Raw genomic sequence first — 14,709 nt, 5'->3', positions numbered from 1 at the left:
TACAAGCTCACAGTAACCTCAAACTCTTGGGCTCAAGCAATCATCTGGCCTCAGACTCCATTGTAGCTGGGACTACAGGAGCCCTCCACAGTGCTTGGCTACTTTAGAGACAGGATCTCACTCTTTCTGAGGCTGGTCTTGAGCCTGTGAGCTCAGGGCAAACGACCCACCTTGGCCTGCCAGAGTGCTAGGATTACAGGCGTGAGCCACCACCCCTCCCCCCCCACCGTCAGACACTATTTTTATGAGGGAAGATAATGCCAGGTGTCTTTATGTGAACATTGAAATGTATAGAAATTGACCCAAACTAGACAGTATTTCAATAAGTGTAGCCAACATGGTCCAGGTCATAGAAGTCTCTGTTGCCAGACTGAGGACAGGGGACTGTGCCAAAAAGGATGTTCTTCGACTGGAAACCCCTCAGTGTGCACCTCAGCTTAGCTGCAAATTGGGCAAGTATTTCCTGGTAGAAAGTCCCCGAAGCATCGTAGCTCTCCAGAGGTGCAGGGTACAGCCCTGTGCTAAACTTGCTCAGCCTGATGGTGTGGTGTACCAGATCCTCCAGGGCGGCCATGGAGATCTGGTTCCCACAGAAGCTGAAGGTCATGAGCTGGGAGCAGCGGCTCAGGCTGGGCAGGATGACTCTGAGTTGGGCATCCGAGATCCCACAGTCATCCAGATCCAAGGTCTGCAGAGTGGCAGCGACTCTCTCCAGCAGGAGTTGAAGGGGCTCAGGGCTGAAATCGGTCAGTCTCACATTAGTCAAGACCAGGTGCTTTAGTTGACTGAGGGTCGGGCACCAAGATAGATGTTTCACATCCAATTCTACAAGCGGGCAGTGGCTTATTGAGAAGGTGTCCAATGGGGTCTTGAGGCACCTGGAACAGAGGAAGAAGTTAGTTCTAGGGAATGGTAGCAGTGAGTGGAGGGAACTAGGGAAGGACTTCAAGGTGGGAGTTTTGCCTAAAGCCAAAGTCATTGTGTTCATCATCAGATGATGGTCAAACAATACCCAAGATCTTGTCTGTTGAAGGCTGTGGTCATTCTGATCAGTCCCATTTTAGGCTGAGTTCTCCATCACTCATGCAACTCACTCAAGTCCACAGAATCTCTGAGACCCCCTTTCCCACTTATTGGCAGAACCCCACATTTGCCCAGCGGGAGACCCACCTAAAGGGCACAGCCAGGTAAGATCCAGCAGCATCAGCTGGGGTTGCCACCTGCAGGGTCACCGGCATGTCTGTGTCCTCAGCACCCACCTCTCACTCTTAATAGTTCTTCAGTCCTGCTCCCTCACCCTCTAGTGAAGATTCTGGCATTTTCCATACATGAATTGATTTACTTGAAGCCCCCAAGCAACTTATTACACAGAGGGAGTTAGAGACAGGCTCAGTAGTGTTCACTAAGATAGTGAGGACAGAGCCCATACAGTAGAACCTCCATAGCTGACCGCTTCCCTGCCTGGAACACGTCCCTAAGTTGCCCCAATTGTCACAAACCAGACATGCACCACACGTACCTATTAGCACAGCGGGCCTAGTTCCCTATGTTGACACCTCCATGTGTTGACCAGTTTGCTACAGTCTCGTGGGCGGTCAACGAGGTTCGTCCGTATTTTCAAAAGTGAAGGTTTGATGTGCTGTCCCTTCTTCAGTGCCTCCCTCACTTGCCTATTTCCCATCATCTTATCTTTGACACACTTTTTCAGGACAAATTCACTAATGTACCCTCGCTAGATCTGAGAACCCCAATAGCTGGTTCCCTAGCAAGGTGTCCCTCTCCATGGCAGCTTTCCCGGGCTAGTTATGTGACACCCCCTTTAGGACAGAACAGTGAACACAAGTGTCGGTTGACATTCTAGTGTCCCCCTCTCTGCTACGTGGCCAGAGGCTGGCACACAGTAGCTGTCCTCTAGTGTTCACTGTGACAGAGAGAGCCTTTGCTCTGGTCTGCAGAGAGAACTCCCCACCTTTCCTCACCTGAGCACCTGGTCCAGGTGGCCTTCAAGGAAGGAATCAGAGTGCATGTGAAGCGCCTGGAGACAGTCCAGCTTCAGGAATGAAGTGGCGAACTGGGACAGATATTTCTTCTTCATCTCCGGGGAAAGGTAGGCAGGTGCACTGACGTGGGAGACAAGGAGTGTCTGAAGGTGAGTCATCCGGCCCAGGTAAGACGCAAAGCGTCCCAGGGTGGGCAGCTTCCAATGGCAATTCACCTCCACCTCCTGGATACAGTCCAGCTCTACTATGTGCAGGACATTTCTGATTATCTTGAAGGCCCCTGCAAGAATGTCCAGCTTCGTACAGCACAGGTGGACGAAATCTTTCCTCTGCCTGGCCCACACTGAGAGGTAAGTGAGGGATTCATCCAGTGTTGTAATGTCCAGGTAGAGATCTACAATCACCTTGAATGGCTTCTCCCTTCCTGAACCGGGACAGTCCTTCCCTGTTTCCCTCTCATCCAGGGTGTTTGTTGAGCATGTAGGGGCCACCGCTTCAGACCACATGGTCCAGATGTTCTCATCCACATCTCGCAAATCCAGCACTTGCAGGATCCACCTCCTGTGGGGAACATGGGGTAGTCTCAGAATTTAGGAAAGGACCCACCTGTGACCTGAACTTTTATTTCACACTTGAGTCATCGCTGGCCCCACTTACTTTTCCTTTGTCTGCCTTTCCTCATCCTCTCTTGCCCTTGGACCCCACCTGTCCTCACTCCCAGTGTCCTTAGGTGCCACTGGGCAGAGGCAAGTTCACATTCTCTCAGTGGTCCCAGCATGGGGAGCATTTTTCCATCCCGGGAGCCCTTTCCCAGGGGGCTCAGCGATGTTCAGTTGTCTGAGCTGCCTCACTGGCACCTCCAGAGGCCTCTGGTCCTCCCTTGAGCCCCCCACTCTTCCTGACCCTGCTCTGTCCCCCATGTCAGTCCCTCCCAAGCTCCCTGGGTGCCCCTTACCTGGACCGAACCTTCTGGGCAAGCAGTGCATCCAGCCCGTCCAGCACAGCTTTTAATGTCTTCAGGTCACGAGTCTTCATCAGGGACCCCAGAGGGAGGCAGGTGAAGGGCCAGGCCTGCACCATCGCCGTCAGGACTCTGCTGCGTCTCCTGGTGAAGGCCTCCATGAAGAGCGGTGGGAAGAGCTCCCTGGGCAGCTCCTCCAGAGCAGAGATGGCCAAGGCTTCATTTCTTGCCAGGCTGTGCACAGCCAGGTCCAGGAGTCTCAGTTCACCCTCGAAGTTCATCGTGATGAATCTGCAAGGAAAACATCCTGAGGACACGTCTAGGGAAAAAGCATCCTCCTTGGCTAGTCTTGACCACTCCCATCTTCTCATGGTCAAAGTCACTGGCCTGGCAGATGTGGAAGGGTCCTCAGTTTATGCCAATCTCATTCTGCATTTGGTGGCCGCAAAGCCGTACCTCTCCTCCTGCTGGCAACCTGACCAGTGTCCCCCACCCACTGAGGAGGGGACATGGTGACCACTACCCTGTTAACTTTTATCCAGGGCCCCACTGAGTTCTCATCCTACCAGGAGGTGGGTGGGGAGGAACCTGAGAATTAGCCCCCCAGCCTTCTGGGGGAAGTTATGTGAGTTATCACTCAAAGCCCTGGGACAATGGCCATGGAATGTCATGAGCCCTACAGGTCTACACCCTCAGTTTCTACACAGAATTTGGTTGGAAACATTCAGGGGACTTCCCTAAAATGGGGGCCATTTGTTCATATTTTAAATTTCAATAGGAAATGTTACAATATCATGGAGCATGTGCAAGTTGAATAGAAGACAATCTCTGAGGTGGAGATTCCAATGCACATCTCTATTACACATATTAAAAATTAACCACTTTAGGGCAGTGGCGCCAGCCCCATATACCAAGGGTAGTGGGTTCAAACCCAGGCCCAGCCAAACTGCAACAAAAAAAATAGGTGGGCATTCTGGCGAGCACCTGTAATCCCAGCTCCTCAGGAGGCAGAGGCAGAAGAATCGCCTAAGCCCAAGAGCTGGACGTGGCTGTGAGCTGTGACACCACAGCACTCCATTGAGAGTGACAGAGTGAGACTCTTTCTTTAAAAAAAAAAAAAAAGTCAGACTCTGTCTCTAAAAAAAAAAAACATTAACCACTTCAGGCAGGGCGTGGTGACTGTATTGCTTGAGCTCAGGAGTTCAAGACCAGCCTGAGCAAGAGGGAGACCCTATATTTCTACTCAAAATAGAAAAACTATCTGGGAGTTGTGTAGTCACCTGTAGTCCTGGCTTCTCAGGAGCCTGAGGCCAGATGTTCTCTTGCACTCTAGAGTTCAAGGTGCCTTGAGCTATCGTAACACTATGGAAGTCGTATCCAGGGGGACAGAATAAGACTCTGTCTCAGTAAAATACAGAGAGAGCAAAAAAATATATATTATACAGAATATTTATAAGCTTTTAGTAACAAAGAAAGTCTAACTTGTGAAATCCCAATACCACAAGAGCACACAAACCAAAATATGAAAAAAACAAGAAATAAAATTTGCATCAATTAGATTGAAAAACATTTTCCATGGTTGAGCATCTCTGAGGTGAGGTAAGTGAAAGCACAAACAGGACAGGCGAGGTGCCTCCTGCCTGTAATCCCCGCCCCAGGAGAGGCCGAGGTGAGCGGGTCATCTGAGGTCATGAGTTTGAGACCAGCCTGGACAAGAGTGAGACCTTACCTCTAAAAAATAGCCAGGCGTCATGGGGGGCACCTGTGGTCTCAGCTAGTTGGGAGGCTGAGGCAGAAGGATCACTCGGGCCCAAGAGTTTGAGGTTACTGTGAGTTCTCATGCCACAGCACTTTGCCAAGGACAACAAAGTGAGACCCAGTCTAAAAAATAAACAAAAAACTAGAACGAAAGCACAAAGAGGTACTTGAGGAATGCAGACAGAACCAGTTAGAGGAAAAGTCAAACTCCAAAGAGTTCTTTTGAAAAACACACAGGGTAATTCCCTGTGCCATCAAAGGCTGCGTGTCACGGTCTCAGATGGGTGACTGTAGATCAGATGGGACTGTGCCTATGGAATCTGTGACTTACCAGGTGTGGACTCAAGTTGCAGGGCGCTGGGACCTCAGGCAGAAACCAGCAGTAACTCCAGGCTGCAGGGCTTCAGGACTGTCCCGTGGCTCACCAGGAACTCACACTGAGACCTTTCTCATCACACCTCCCCTTTTCAACTCCCAGCTTCCAATCAGAACTGGGCATCTGATTAGATTTCTGAGGCTCCACCCAGATAATTCTGATTGAATTTTAGCTGGCCCAAGATTAATTGATTGATTCAAAAATCCCATCATAAAACTGAGGGACCTAGGGGTAGGCTGAAGTCAAGAATTGCTTCCTTCCCGTGTTTCACAGATACTGATGAGTTGCACAATATGTGGCCCTCACAGTTCTGAGCACAACACAGAGAAGATTTCATTTTTATTTATTTATGTATTCTTTCTTTCTTTATTTATTTATTTAGAGACAGAGCCTCACTTTGTCACTCTCAGTAGTGTGCCATGGCAGCATAGCTGATAGCAACCTCAGACTCTTTTTTGAGACAGATTTTCTGTATGTTACCCTCAGTGGAGTGCTGTGACATCACAGCTCACAGAAAGCTCAAACTCTTGTGCTTAAGCAATTCTCATGCCTCTGCCTCCCAACTAGCTGGGACTACTGGTGCCCACCACATCGCCTGGAAATTTTTGTTATTGTTGTCATTGTTGTTTAGCAAGCCTTGGTTGGGTTGGAACACACCATCCCTGGTGCATGTGGCTGGCGCCTTAACCACTGAGCCATGGGCACCAAGCCAGCAAACTCAAACTCTTGGGCTCAAGTGATCCTCTTGACTAAGGCTCTCTAGTAGCTGGGACTACCAGTCCGTGCCACCACACCAGGCTAGTTTTTCTATTTTTATGTTTGTTTGTTTTTTCAAACATTTTGTATTCTTAGTTCAGACGGGGTTTTACTCAGGCTGGTCTTAGACTGGTGAGCTCAAGCAATTCACCTGCCTTGGCCTCCCGATTGCTAGGATTACAGGAGTGAGCCACCACATGGGGCCCACAGGGAATGTTTTAATCTGTTCCTGACATGAGACGGCACCCTACTGAGAGTGACAAAGTGAGACTCTGTCTCTAAGTAAATAAAAAAAATGGCTCTGGGCCGGTGGGCTCAGCAACTAGGGCACCAGCCACGTACACCAGAGCTGGTGGGTTCAAATCCAGCCCGGGCCTGCCAAACAACAATGACAACTACAACCAAAAAATAGCTGGGCATTGTGGTGGGTATCTGTAGTCCCAGCTACTTTGTAGGTTGAGGTAAGAGAATCACTTAAGCCCAAGAGTTTCAGGTTGCTCTGAGCTGTGACACCATGGTACTCTACCCAGGTGACAACTTGAGACTCTGTCTCAGAAAAAAAAAAAAAGAAAGAAATAAAAAAGAACTCCCCAGGTGGGAGGATCCAAGGCCAAGATTTGAGTCTGTAGTGAGCTCTGATCACACCAGGGCACTCTAGCTCAGGCAACAGAGCAAGACTGTGTCTTAAAAAGAAAAGAAAAACAAGGAAAAAGAAAAGCCAGGCTTGGTGGCCCATGCCTGTAATCCCAGCACTCTGGGAGGGTGAGGCAAGTGGATTGCCTAAGCTCAGGAGCTCAAGACCAGCCTGAGCAAGATTGAGACCCCGTCTCTACTAACAATAGAAAAACTAGCTGGGCCTGGTGACAGGTGCCTATGGTCCCAGCTATTCAGGAGGCTGAGGCAAGAGAATTATTTGAGCCCAAGAGTTTGAGGTTGCTGTGAAAAATGATGCCATGGCACTCTATCAAAGGTGACAAAGTGAGACTCTGTGTCAAATATTAATAAAGTAAATTAAATTAAAAATTTAAAAATAGCCAGTCATTATGACAGGTAGCTATAGTCCCAGCTACCAGGGAGGCTAAGGCACAAGAATCTCTTTGAATCCAAGTGTTTGAGGTTGCTGTGAGCTATAACTCAGCATTCTACTGAGGATGATAAAGTGAAACTCTGTATCAAAGAAAAAAAAGGCAATTTATATTTTTAACATTCATACAGATCACAGCACTAACATTTATATTCAAATAGCACTTACATAATAGCAGATATTAATAAATACTACACAATATGTCCTTATCCTAACACTAATTTATACAACCTGGTCCGACTTACCAGCAGATGGTGCACAAATCCTATGGGTTGGAAATATTTATCTTTAGGGTTAGGACAGGTGAATTCAGTCTTGCGTTCCCCACCCGACCTGCTCCCAGATGCTAGCTCTCTGCTGTTGGTGTAAATCACAATTAAATTTTGGCTACACATGAAAGCTGGGTCTTGCTGTGCACCCTGTGCTCCTACCCACCTCTTTGGTCAGAAATAGAGGTATAGGTGGAAAGCCTATAAATAAGCCTTTAAATGGTTTCATTTTGTGAAGGCAAGTTTGAAGTCTTTTGTGAGTTAGAAAGGAAAAAAACCTGAATAGAACTGCATATGTGGCTAAAGACCTGGTCATGTAGAAGTGATTAAAGGCCTGGCTTCATGGGGGCAGGCCTGCAGGCACATACCTGTATAAATCAGGAATTTACAGACTACTCCCTAAGATGAATCACTGCCTCCAGATGGTCTGTTAAACGTCAAGCATTCAAATAGCTTATTCCCCCAGAACCTTGTTTTTTGGTTTTGTTTTTGATTACTTAGCATAAGAAGAACTTTAGATAATGCTGGCTGAAGTGGTTATCAGTTAATCCATAGACCTGTAGGCACCAGGGGGTGAGAGGCCTTGGGCTAAGTTTTAAGTCATATGTTTATTAATTAATTGTGTGTACGTGTAGTATTGCCTATATAAGCTTTGGTGGAAGAAATAAAGTTGCTGCATGCCATGAGAGCTACAGCCTTCCTTATTTGCCATACAATTTCATTGCAGGTGTTAATCTCTGCAGCACCGTACCATGCAACTTTCGCACAACATTTTGGTGCAGCAAACAGGGTGAGCTTTGCAAGGACAGCATGGGCCCACTTTCTTGGGATCGCTTCTCTGTTCGAGCGGTTGTCAGCTTAAGGTAAGCCTAGTACTTTGAAACTGGAAGGAAGGTCGTAGCACTGTAAGTACGTAGACTTCCAGCAATACAATAAGGAAATAATGGGAAATTCTCAGTCCTTTCAGTACCAGTATATGGCCCTGTTAAAGACTCTGTTAAAGTCTACAGGCACCACTGTTAAAACAAAAACCTTGCAAGGACTGTTTCGGGTAGTAGCTAAACATTGCTACTAGTTTACCCCAGAAAAGAAAAATCAATTAAATTTAAAAGTTTGGAAGAGTGTAGGCAAAGCTCTTAGGCACGCCCATCAGAGGGGAGAATGTATAAGTAGAGATATTCGGGCCACCTATCACTTTGTCACTGTGGCATTGGAACCCTTACAATCTAGTTCCGATGCAGAAAATCTTGAAAATTTTCTTCCCCTGCCTCCGGAAGAGGGACAGTCTGTAGAAGAGCCTGTGTATAATAAACCAGAAAATCCAGAAGTTAAGAAAGAGTCAGAGAAAGATCAAACTGAAAGTGACTCAGATTGTACTATAACCAGTTTTTCTGATAGCGAGGACATGACTAAAATTAAGAAAAAGTTAACTCAATATTGCCAGGACATTGAGAAATGTTATTCAAAACCTCCCAATTTTCTGACCTCACAAGATAAACTTTTGTCCTCCACTGCTCCTCCAGGTTGCTATACAGTGTAGCCAAATCCTCTGGATTCTCAATTTGTTACTAAACCCCATTTTCCTGTTGATCCGGCAACTTTTAATATCGTCCAAAATGCTGAGTCTTCCTTGGCACTGCCCCAAGCTTCTAATGCTCAGTCCACCGGTGCTTTCACATTCCCACTACTTAAGGAAGCATTTGAGGATGGGTAGGTACAAACTAGTCATATTCCTATTCAACTAAAAGTTTTTTGTTTTTTTTTTGGCTGGGGCCGGGTTTGAACCCACCACCTCTGGCATATGGGACCGGCGCCCTACTCCTTGAGCCACAGGTGCCGCCCTCAACTAAAAGTTTTAAGTATATTGAAAGATGCTGTTCATACTTATGGCCCTAACTCGCTGTATGTTATGGGGATTTTAAGATCCTATTGTGCAAGCTGTTTACTTATTCCCATGGATTGGGATACTCTAGCACAGACTATTTTGAGTCCAGGACAATAAATTCAATTTAAGTCCGGGTGGATGGAGGAAGTGAAAAAACAAGCTCACCGTAATAGATAGGACAATCCTCCTACTTTTAACTTTGATCAGTGTTGCACAAAGTTCTTTCAGGTAGTCGATGACTCAGAGCATAGACTTACTTTTTGAAATAGTATGGAATAAAGGGGGCTACAAGATCTTATGGTGGCAAGTAACAAACTTCTTTATTTCAACCTGGCTTATATAGCCAGTTCTGCACGTACACACTGCTAATCAATCACACAATCACTTCATAGGTATATTGTAAAAACAAATTAACCTTTCCCTGGGATCTGCTAATCTACTGATCAACTGATACTCATTCTTCTAAACTTTCTATTATATTCAAAAATAGTAATCTTGGAAAAACATGCTGTTAGCCATTTTCCTGTAAACTGATAAGTCACAAGACTGCTATGGGGGAAAAGGTTGATTGTTCACCTGGCCTCTGGGCCCTTCACCATTTGGAGGCAGTTAACACTATCTTGCTAGACACCACCTGGTGATTCCTAAGACACCCTGGTGACATGCTTGCATGCCTCAGCCTCTGGGGCCAGCTTCTGACCACAGGAATTTTACCTCCTCAGTGATCTGGCTTAATGGCTTCAACAGAGTTCTGCCTCTGAAACAGAGTTTCTTCTTGGCTGTGTAAAGAAAGACTTTGTCCTTGCTCACTCTCAGAATGGTGGGCACAGAGGCATATAGGCTTTTCGCCTATAGATCAGTTAACTGGAACTGGAGCCTTTGATGTTATAAATGCTCAAACACAGTATTCTAATGAATTACTAGCTCAAATTCAAGATAATTGCCTTACTGCATGGCAGCATCTTGATGAAAAGGGGCAGATTAAACAATTTTTCACAAAAATATTTCAAGAAAACAATGAACCATATACTGAATTTATTTCTCATTTATAATCAGCAATTGAGAGAACAGTGCCTGGAGAAGATGCCCAAAAAATGTTGCTCCTGCAACTGGCTTTTGAAAATGCTAACATTGATTGCAAAAAAGCCATGGCCGAACTCAAAAGTCAGGATAATGTCACCATTGATCAATATATTTGCGTTTGTAGTGGGGTAGGATCAGGCACTTTCCAAGCTAATCTGTTAGCCTCAGCTTTGCAACCCAGTACTATGAAATCTAAATGTTACAACTGTGGAAAATTTGGCCACATTCGGAAAGAATGTAGAAAAGGTAAATGTGAAACTAAAACTGAGACCAAGCCGCCAGCATTTGTCACTGGTGTGGTAAAGGCAGACATTGGACAAATGAGTGTTGCTCAATTAAGGACAATGACGGCAATATTTTGCCTTCTACCCAGAATCAGGGAAACTCCAATGTGGGGCTAGCTTGAGGTCCCAGGCAAACAAGTCAAGCTCTCTTCTTCAGCAGTTTCCAGTGAGCGATGGCCGGGCTCACACTCAAATGAATCAGAACTAGATTCTGTTAACAAAGTCCATGTCCAGGAGTTATTTCATGCCACTCAAGAAAGTGCAGCCTTGGATCTCCCTTTATCGACAGATGTTAACTTTAACAGTGGAGAATCTCCTAAAAAATTACCCACTGGAGTTTATGGTCCCATACCTTCAGGGACTGTAGGATTAATACTAGGAAGAAGCAGTTTTACTATGGAAGGACTTTGTGTACACCCAGGAATAATTGATGAAGACTATAAGGAACAAATTTTAATAATGGCTTCAGCCACAAAAAATATCCCATTGTCTGTAGGACATCATGTGGCTCAAATATTCATTTTACCATATCATAAAGGCAAAACAGCTCCTGTTACCAGGGAAGATGGTTTTGGAAGCACAGGAAAACATGTCTTTTGGTATACTTTCCTAAATGATGCTCGCCCTCAATGTAAGGTGACATTTGAACATAATATTTAAATTGAGGGGCTAGTGGACACAGGAGCAGATGTCTCTATTATTGCTTCTCACATGTTGGTTAAAAGCTCGAGTAAAAGTTACTTTTGTCGGGCTTGGAACAATGACTAATATTGAAAAGGTACTTCTGATTTACATTGTCAAGTACCCGAAGGACAAGCAGCTCATATCCGCCCTTATGTTGCAGCCATAGCCATTACTTTGTGGGGTCAAGATCTATTACAACAATGGGCAGCTATTCTCACTATCCCCACAATTTCAAAAGCTGCTAAAAATATAGTGTTTAATATGGGATATGCTCCAACCCAGTTCAGCCCTTCTAGAGAGCTTGAAATAACTCGAATTGGCCATGATAAAAAGGTCTGGGGCTTCCTTCTTTATCAGAGGATTTTTCTTAGGGGCCTCTGCCCAGCGCTTCACCCTTTCCTTGCAGTGGAAAACAGATAAACCGGTTTGGGTGGAGCAGTGGCCTCTTCCTTTGGTAAAATTAGAAGTGCTACATCAATTAATTGATGAACAATTACAAGCTGGACATATAGAACCCACTACCAGTGCATGGAATTCTCCAATATTTGTAATTAAACAGAAATCAGGCAAATGGAGAATGTTAACAAATTTAAGAAAAATTAATGCAGTCATTCAACCAATGGGTCCTTTACAACCTGGAATTCTTTTTTTTTTTTTTTGTAGAGACAGAGTCTCACTTTACCACCTTCAGTAGAGCGCCATGATGTCACAGGACTCACAGCAACCTCTAGCTCTTGGGCTTCTGCAATTCTCCTGCCTCAGCCTCCCGAGCAGCTGGGATTACAGGCGCCTGCCACAACGCCTGGCTATTTTTTGGTTGCAGTTCAGCCGGGGCTGGGTTTGAACCCGCCACCTTCGGTATATGGGGCCGGCGCCCTACTCACTGAGCCACAGGCACAACCTGGAATTCTTAATCCAAATTCCCAATACTAAAACATGCTATAGTTATTATTGACTTAAAACATTCCTTTTTTAATATTCATTTGCAACCAAAAGATGCAGAATGTTTTGCTTTTACAGGTCCTGCTTTAAACAATTAAAAACCTACTCGGAGGTTCCACTGGAAGGTATTCCCTCAAGGTATGCTTAAAAGCCCCACCTGTGTCAACTATTTGTAGATTAACCATTAGAAGAACTTAGGAAATCTTTTCCAGAGGCCATGTGTTTACATTATATGGATGATATATTGTTGGCTCATCCATGCCCTAAAAAATTACAAGAATTATACCAATTAACACGTTCCAAATTTAAAGAATATGGTCTTCAATTAGCAGAAGATAAAGTTCAAACTCAGGAACCTTGGGAATATTGAGGATATTGCATTACTGCTCAAAATATTGTTCCTCCAAAAGTACAGATTAGAAGAGATTCTCTTCAAACTCTAAATGACTTTCAAAAATTATAAGGAGATATTAATTTGGTACAGCCAACTTTAGGAATCCCCACTTATTCTCTTATTAATTTATTTTCCATTTTGGAAAGGGATCCTGATCTTCACAGCCCTAGACAGCTTACTCCTGAGGCTGAAAAAGAATTACAGTGGGTTGAGGAACATATTCAGGATGCTCAATTAAACTGAATCTGTCAAATTAATAATTTTTATATCTATGTCTTTCTATCAATGCACTCTCCTACAGGATTGATTGTGCAAGAAACAGCCTTTGTTGAATGGTGCTTTTTACCTAATAAAGCATCCAAAAGTATGGAAACCTACATACAAAAAATGGCCTTTATAATATTAAAAGGAAGATAGCACTTAAGACAATTAATAGGAAGAGATCCTGAAAAACTTGTTTTTCCTCTTAACTAATGGTCAAATTTCTGATTTACTTGTGTTGAATATCGAATGGCAAATTGCATTATCAGATTACATTGGAATAATAGACAATCATTTTCCTCCAGATAAAAGAATTCAGTTTCTTAAAAATACTTCTTGGATTTTACCTAAAATAGCAAAATTAGAACTCATCCCATATGCAGAAACATTTTACATGGATGCAAATAAAATGGGAACATCTGGATATTTAGGTCCTCATACTCATAAAGTACAGCAATCCCCTTATTCGTCTGTACAAAAAGCAGAGCTATTTGCTATTATATTACTTCTAACAGATTTTCCTGATCAGTCCCTTAACATTATTTCTGATTCACAGTATTCTACTCATATTGTAAAAACTATTGAAACTGTTACTTTGCCATTAAATTCACAAGAACTTAACTTTATTGTTTTCATGCTTTCAGCAGTTAATTAGAAATAGATCTTATCCTATATATATATTACTCATGTTAGAGCTCATTCCAATTTACCAGGACCAATTTCATTGAGCAATCAAACTATTGAACAGTTAGTAAGTTCAGTTTTATCTGTTCACCATGAGCATACATTACATCATGCTCAAGCTTTAAAAAGAAGACATGACATTTCTTGGCATACTGCAAGAGCTATAATACACTCTTGCCCTACTTGTCAGCTTTGAATGGCTCCACATTTACCTATGGGAGTCAATCCTGGAGGATTACTATCTAATCAATTATGGCAGATGGATGATACTCAATTTCAAGAATTTGGAAAATTAAAATATATCCATCATTCTGTAGATACTTATTCTCATTTTTCTTGGGCTTCAGCAATGACATCTGAGAAGGCTGATGCTGTAATTAGAAGCCTTTTCAGTCATGGGTAAACCTTTGACTATAAAAACAGATAATGGTTCTGCTTATATTTCTAGGAAATGTCAAGCTTTTTTAAAATTACATAATATTATGCACATTACTGGAATTCCTGGTAATAGTACAGGAAAGGCCACTATCAGAAGACAAAATCAAACTTTAAAAGAAACGCTGTTAAAACAAAAGAAAGGGGGAGAACAGTATGATATCATCCCGAGAAATAGGTTGTCTTCAACCTATTTCAAATTTTTACTTTAAAATTTTTGAATATGAATGACAAAAATGAGACTCCAGCTCATAAGCATTAGATTAAAATTACTTCTCCTCCATTCAATCAACCCTTTTATTATAAGAATACTCTAACAAACTCATGGACCCTGGCATATGTTATACTTTGGGGAAGAGGCTATGTTTATATTTCTACAGGAAATGCTAAACTTTGGGTTCCACATAAAAACTTGAAACTCTGACATGGCCCCTCTGACACACACCCAGAAATCGAAGAAACAAATGATGTCCCGCTTGAATGGACTAAAACTGGCAGCAACATGGTAGGAGAGAAGATCACTGCTTTCTCGGACAAAGGAAGCACTCCCAATGACTTGGGGTCAGGTAAAGAAATTGTGCCATCAAGCGGAGGAACTGGTGAATTACACCCACCAGCAGATGAATGCCTCCAATATATTTCTGGCACTGATGGCCCTTTTGACTGTCCTGACTCAAGGACAAAAGTATGAATATTGGACTTACATTCCTAACCTTCCTTTACTTTGAGGTATTAGCTGGCTGGAACCTACTGTTCCTATTTATGTTAATGATTCTTCTTGGCTTCCCGGTCCTTATGACACCAGAGGGCCATTCCGGCCTAATGAAAAAGGCATGGGAATTTCTAATTATAC

The 14,709-nt window shown here is 43.8% G+C and overlaps 1 protein-coding gene across 1 annotated transcript; it reads right to left on the bottom strand.

Moving 5' to 3' along the window:
• Positions 1-319: 319 nt before the first annotated feature.
• On the bottom strand, positions 320-3,242 carry LOC128574660 (PRAME family member 12-like). Its single transcript, XM_053575529.1, has 3 exons — positions 2,956-3,242; positions 1,980-2,561; positions 320-878 (listed from the first exon to the last, which is right to left on the bottom strand). The coding sequence occupies exons 1-3, from the start codon at positions 3,240-3,242 to the stop codon at positions 320-322; spliced, it is 1,428 nt and encodes a 475-aa protein (XP_053431504.1).
• Between the last annotated feature and the right edge of the window lie 11,467 nt (positions 3,243-14,709).

This window comes from Nycticebus coucang, chromosome 22 (genome assembly GCF_027406575.1).
Source record: "Nycticebus coucang isolate mNycCou1 chromosome 22, mNycCou1.pri, whole genome shotgun sequence".
Taxonomy (NCBI): domain Eukaryota; kingdom Metazoa; phylum Chordata; class Mammalia; order Primates; family Lorisidae; genus Nycticebus; species Nycticebus coucang.
This window is presented reverse-complemented; position numbering and strand designations above follow the sequence as displayed.

Bases quoted from the DNA above. Each gene is read 5' to 3' on its own strand.
- LOC128574660 (XM_053575529.1), bottom strand. From the start codon at position 3,242: ATGAACTTCGAGGGTGAACTGAGACTCCTGGACCTGGCTGTGCACAGC. The intron at 2,562-2,955 runs GTAAGGGGCACC...TGTTCCCCACAG, and splicing joins GCCCAGAAGGTTCGGTCCAG to GAGGTGGATCCTGCAAGTGC. The intron at 879-1,979 runs GTGAGGAAAGGT...CCTCTGTTCCAG, and splicing joins CACCTGGACCAGGTGCTCAG to GTGCCTCAAGACCCCATTGG.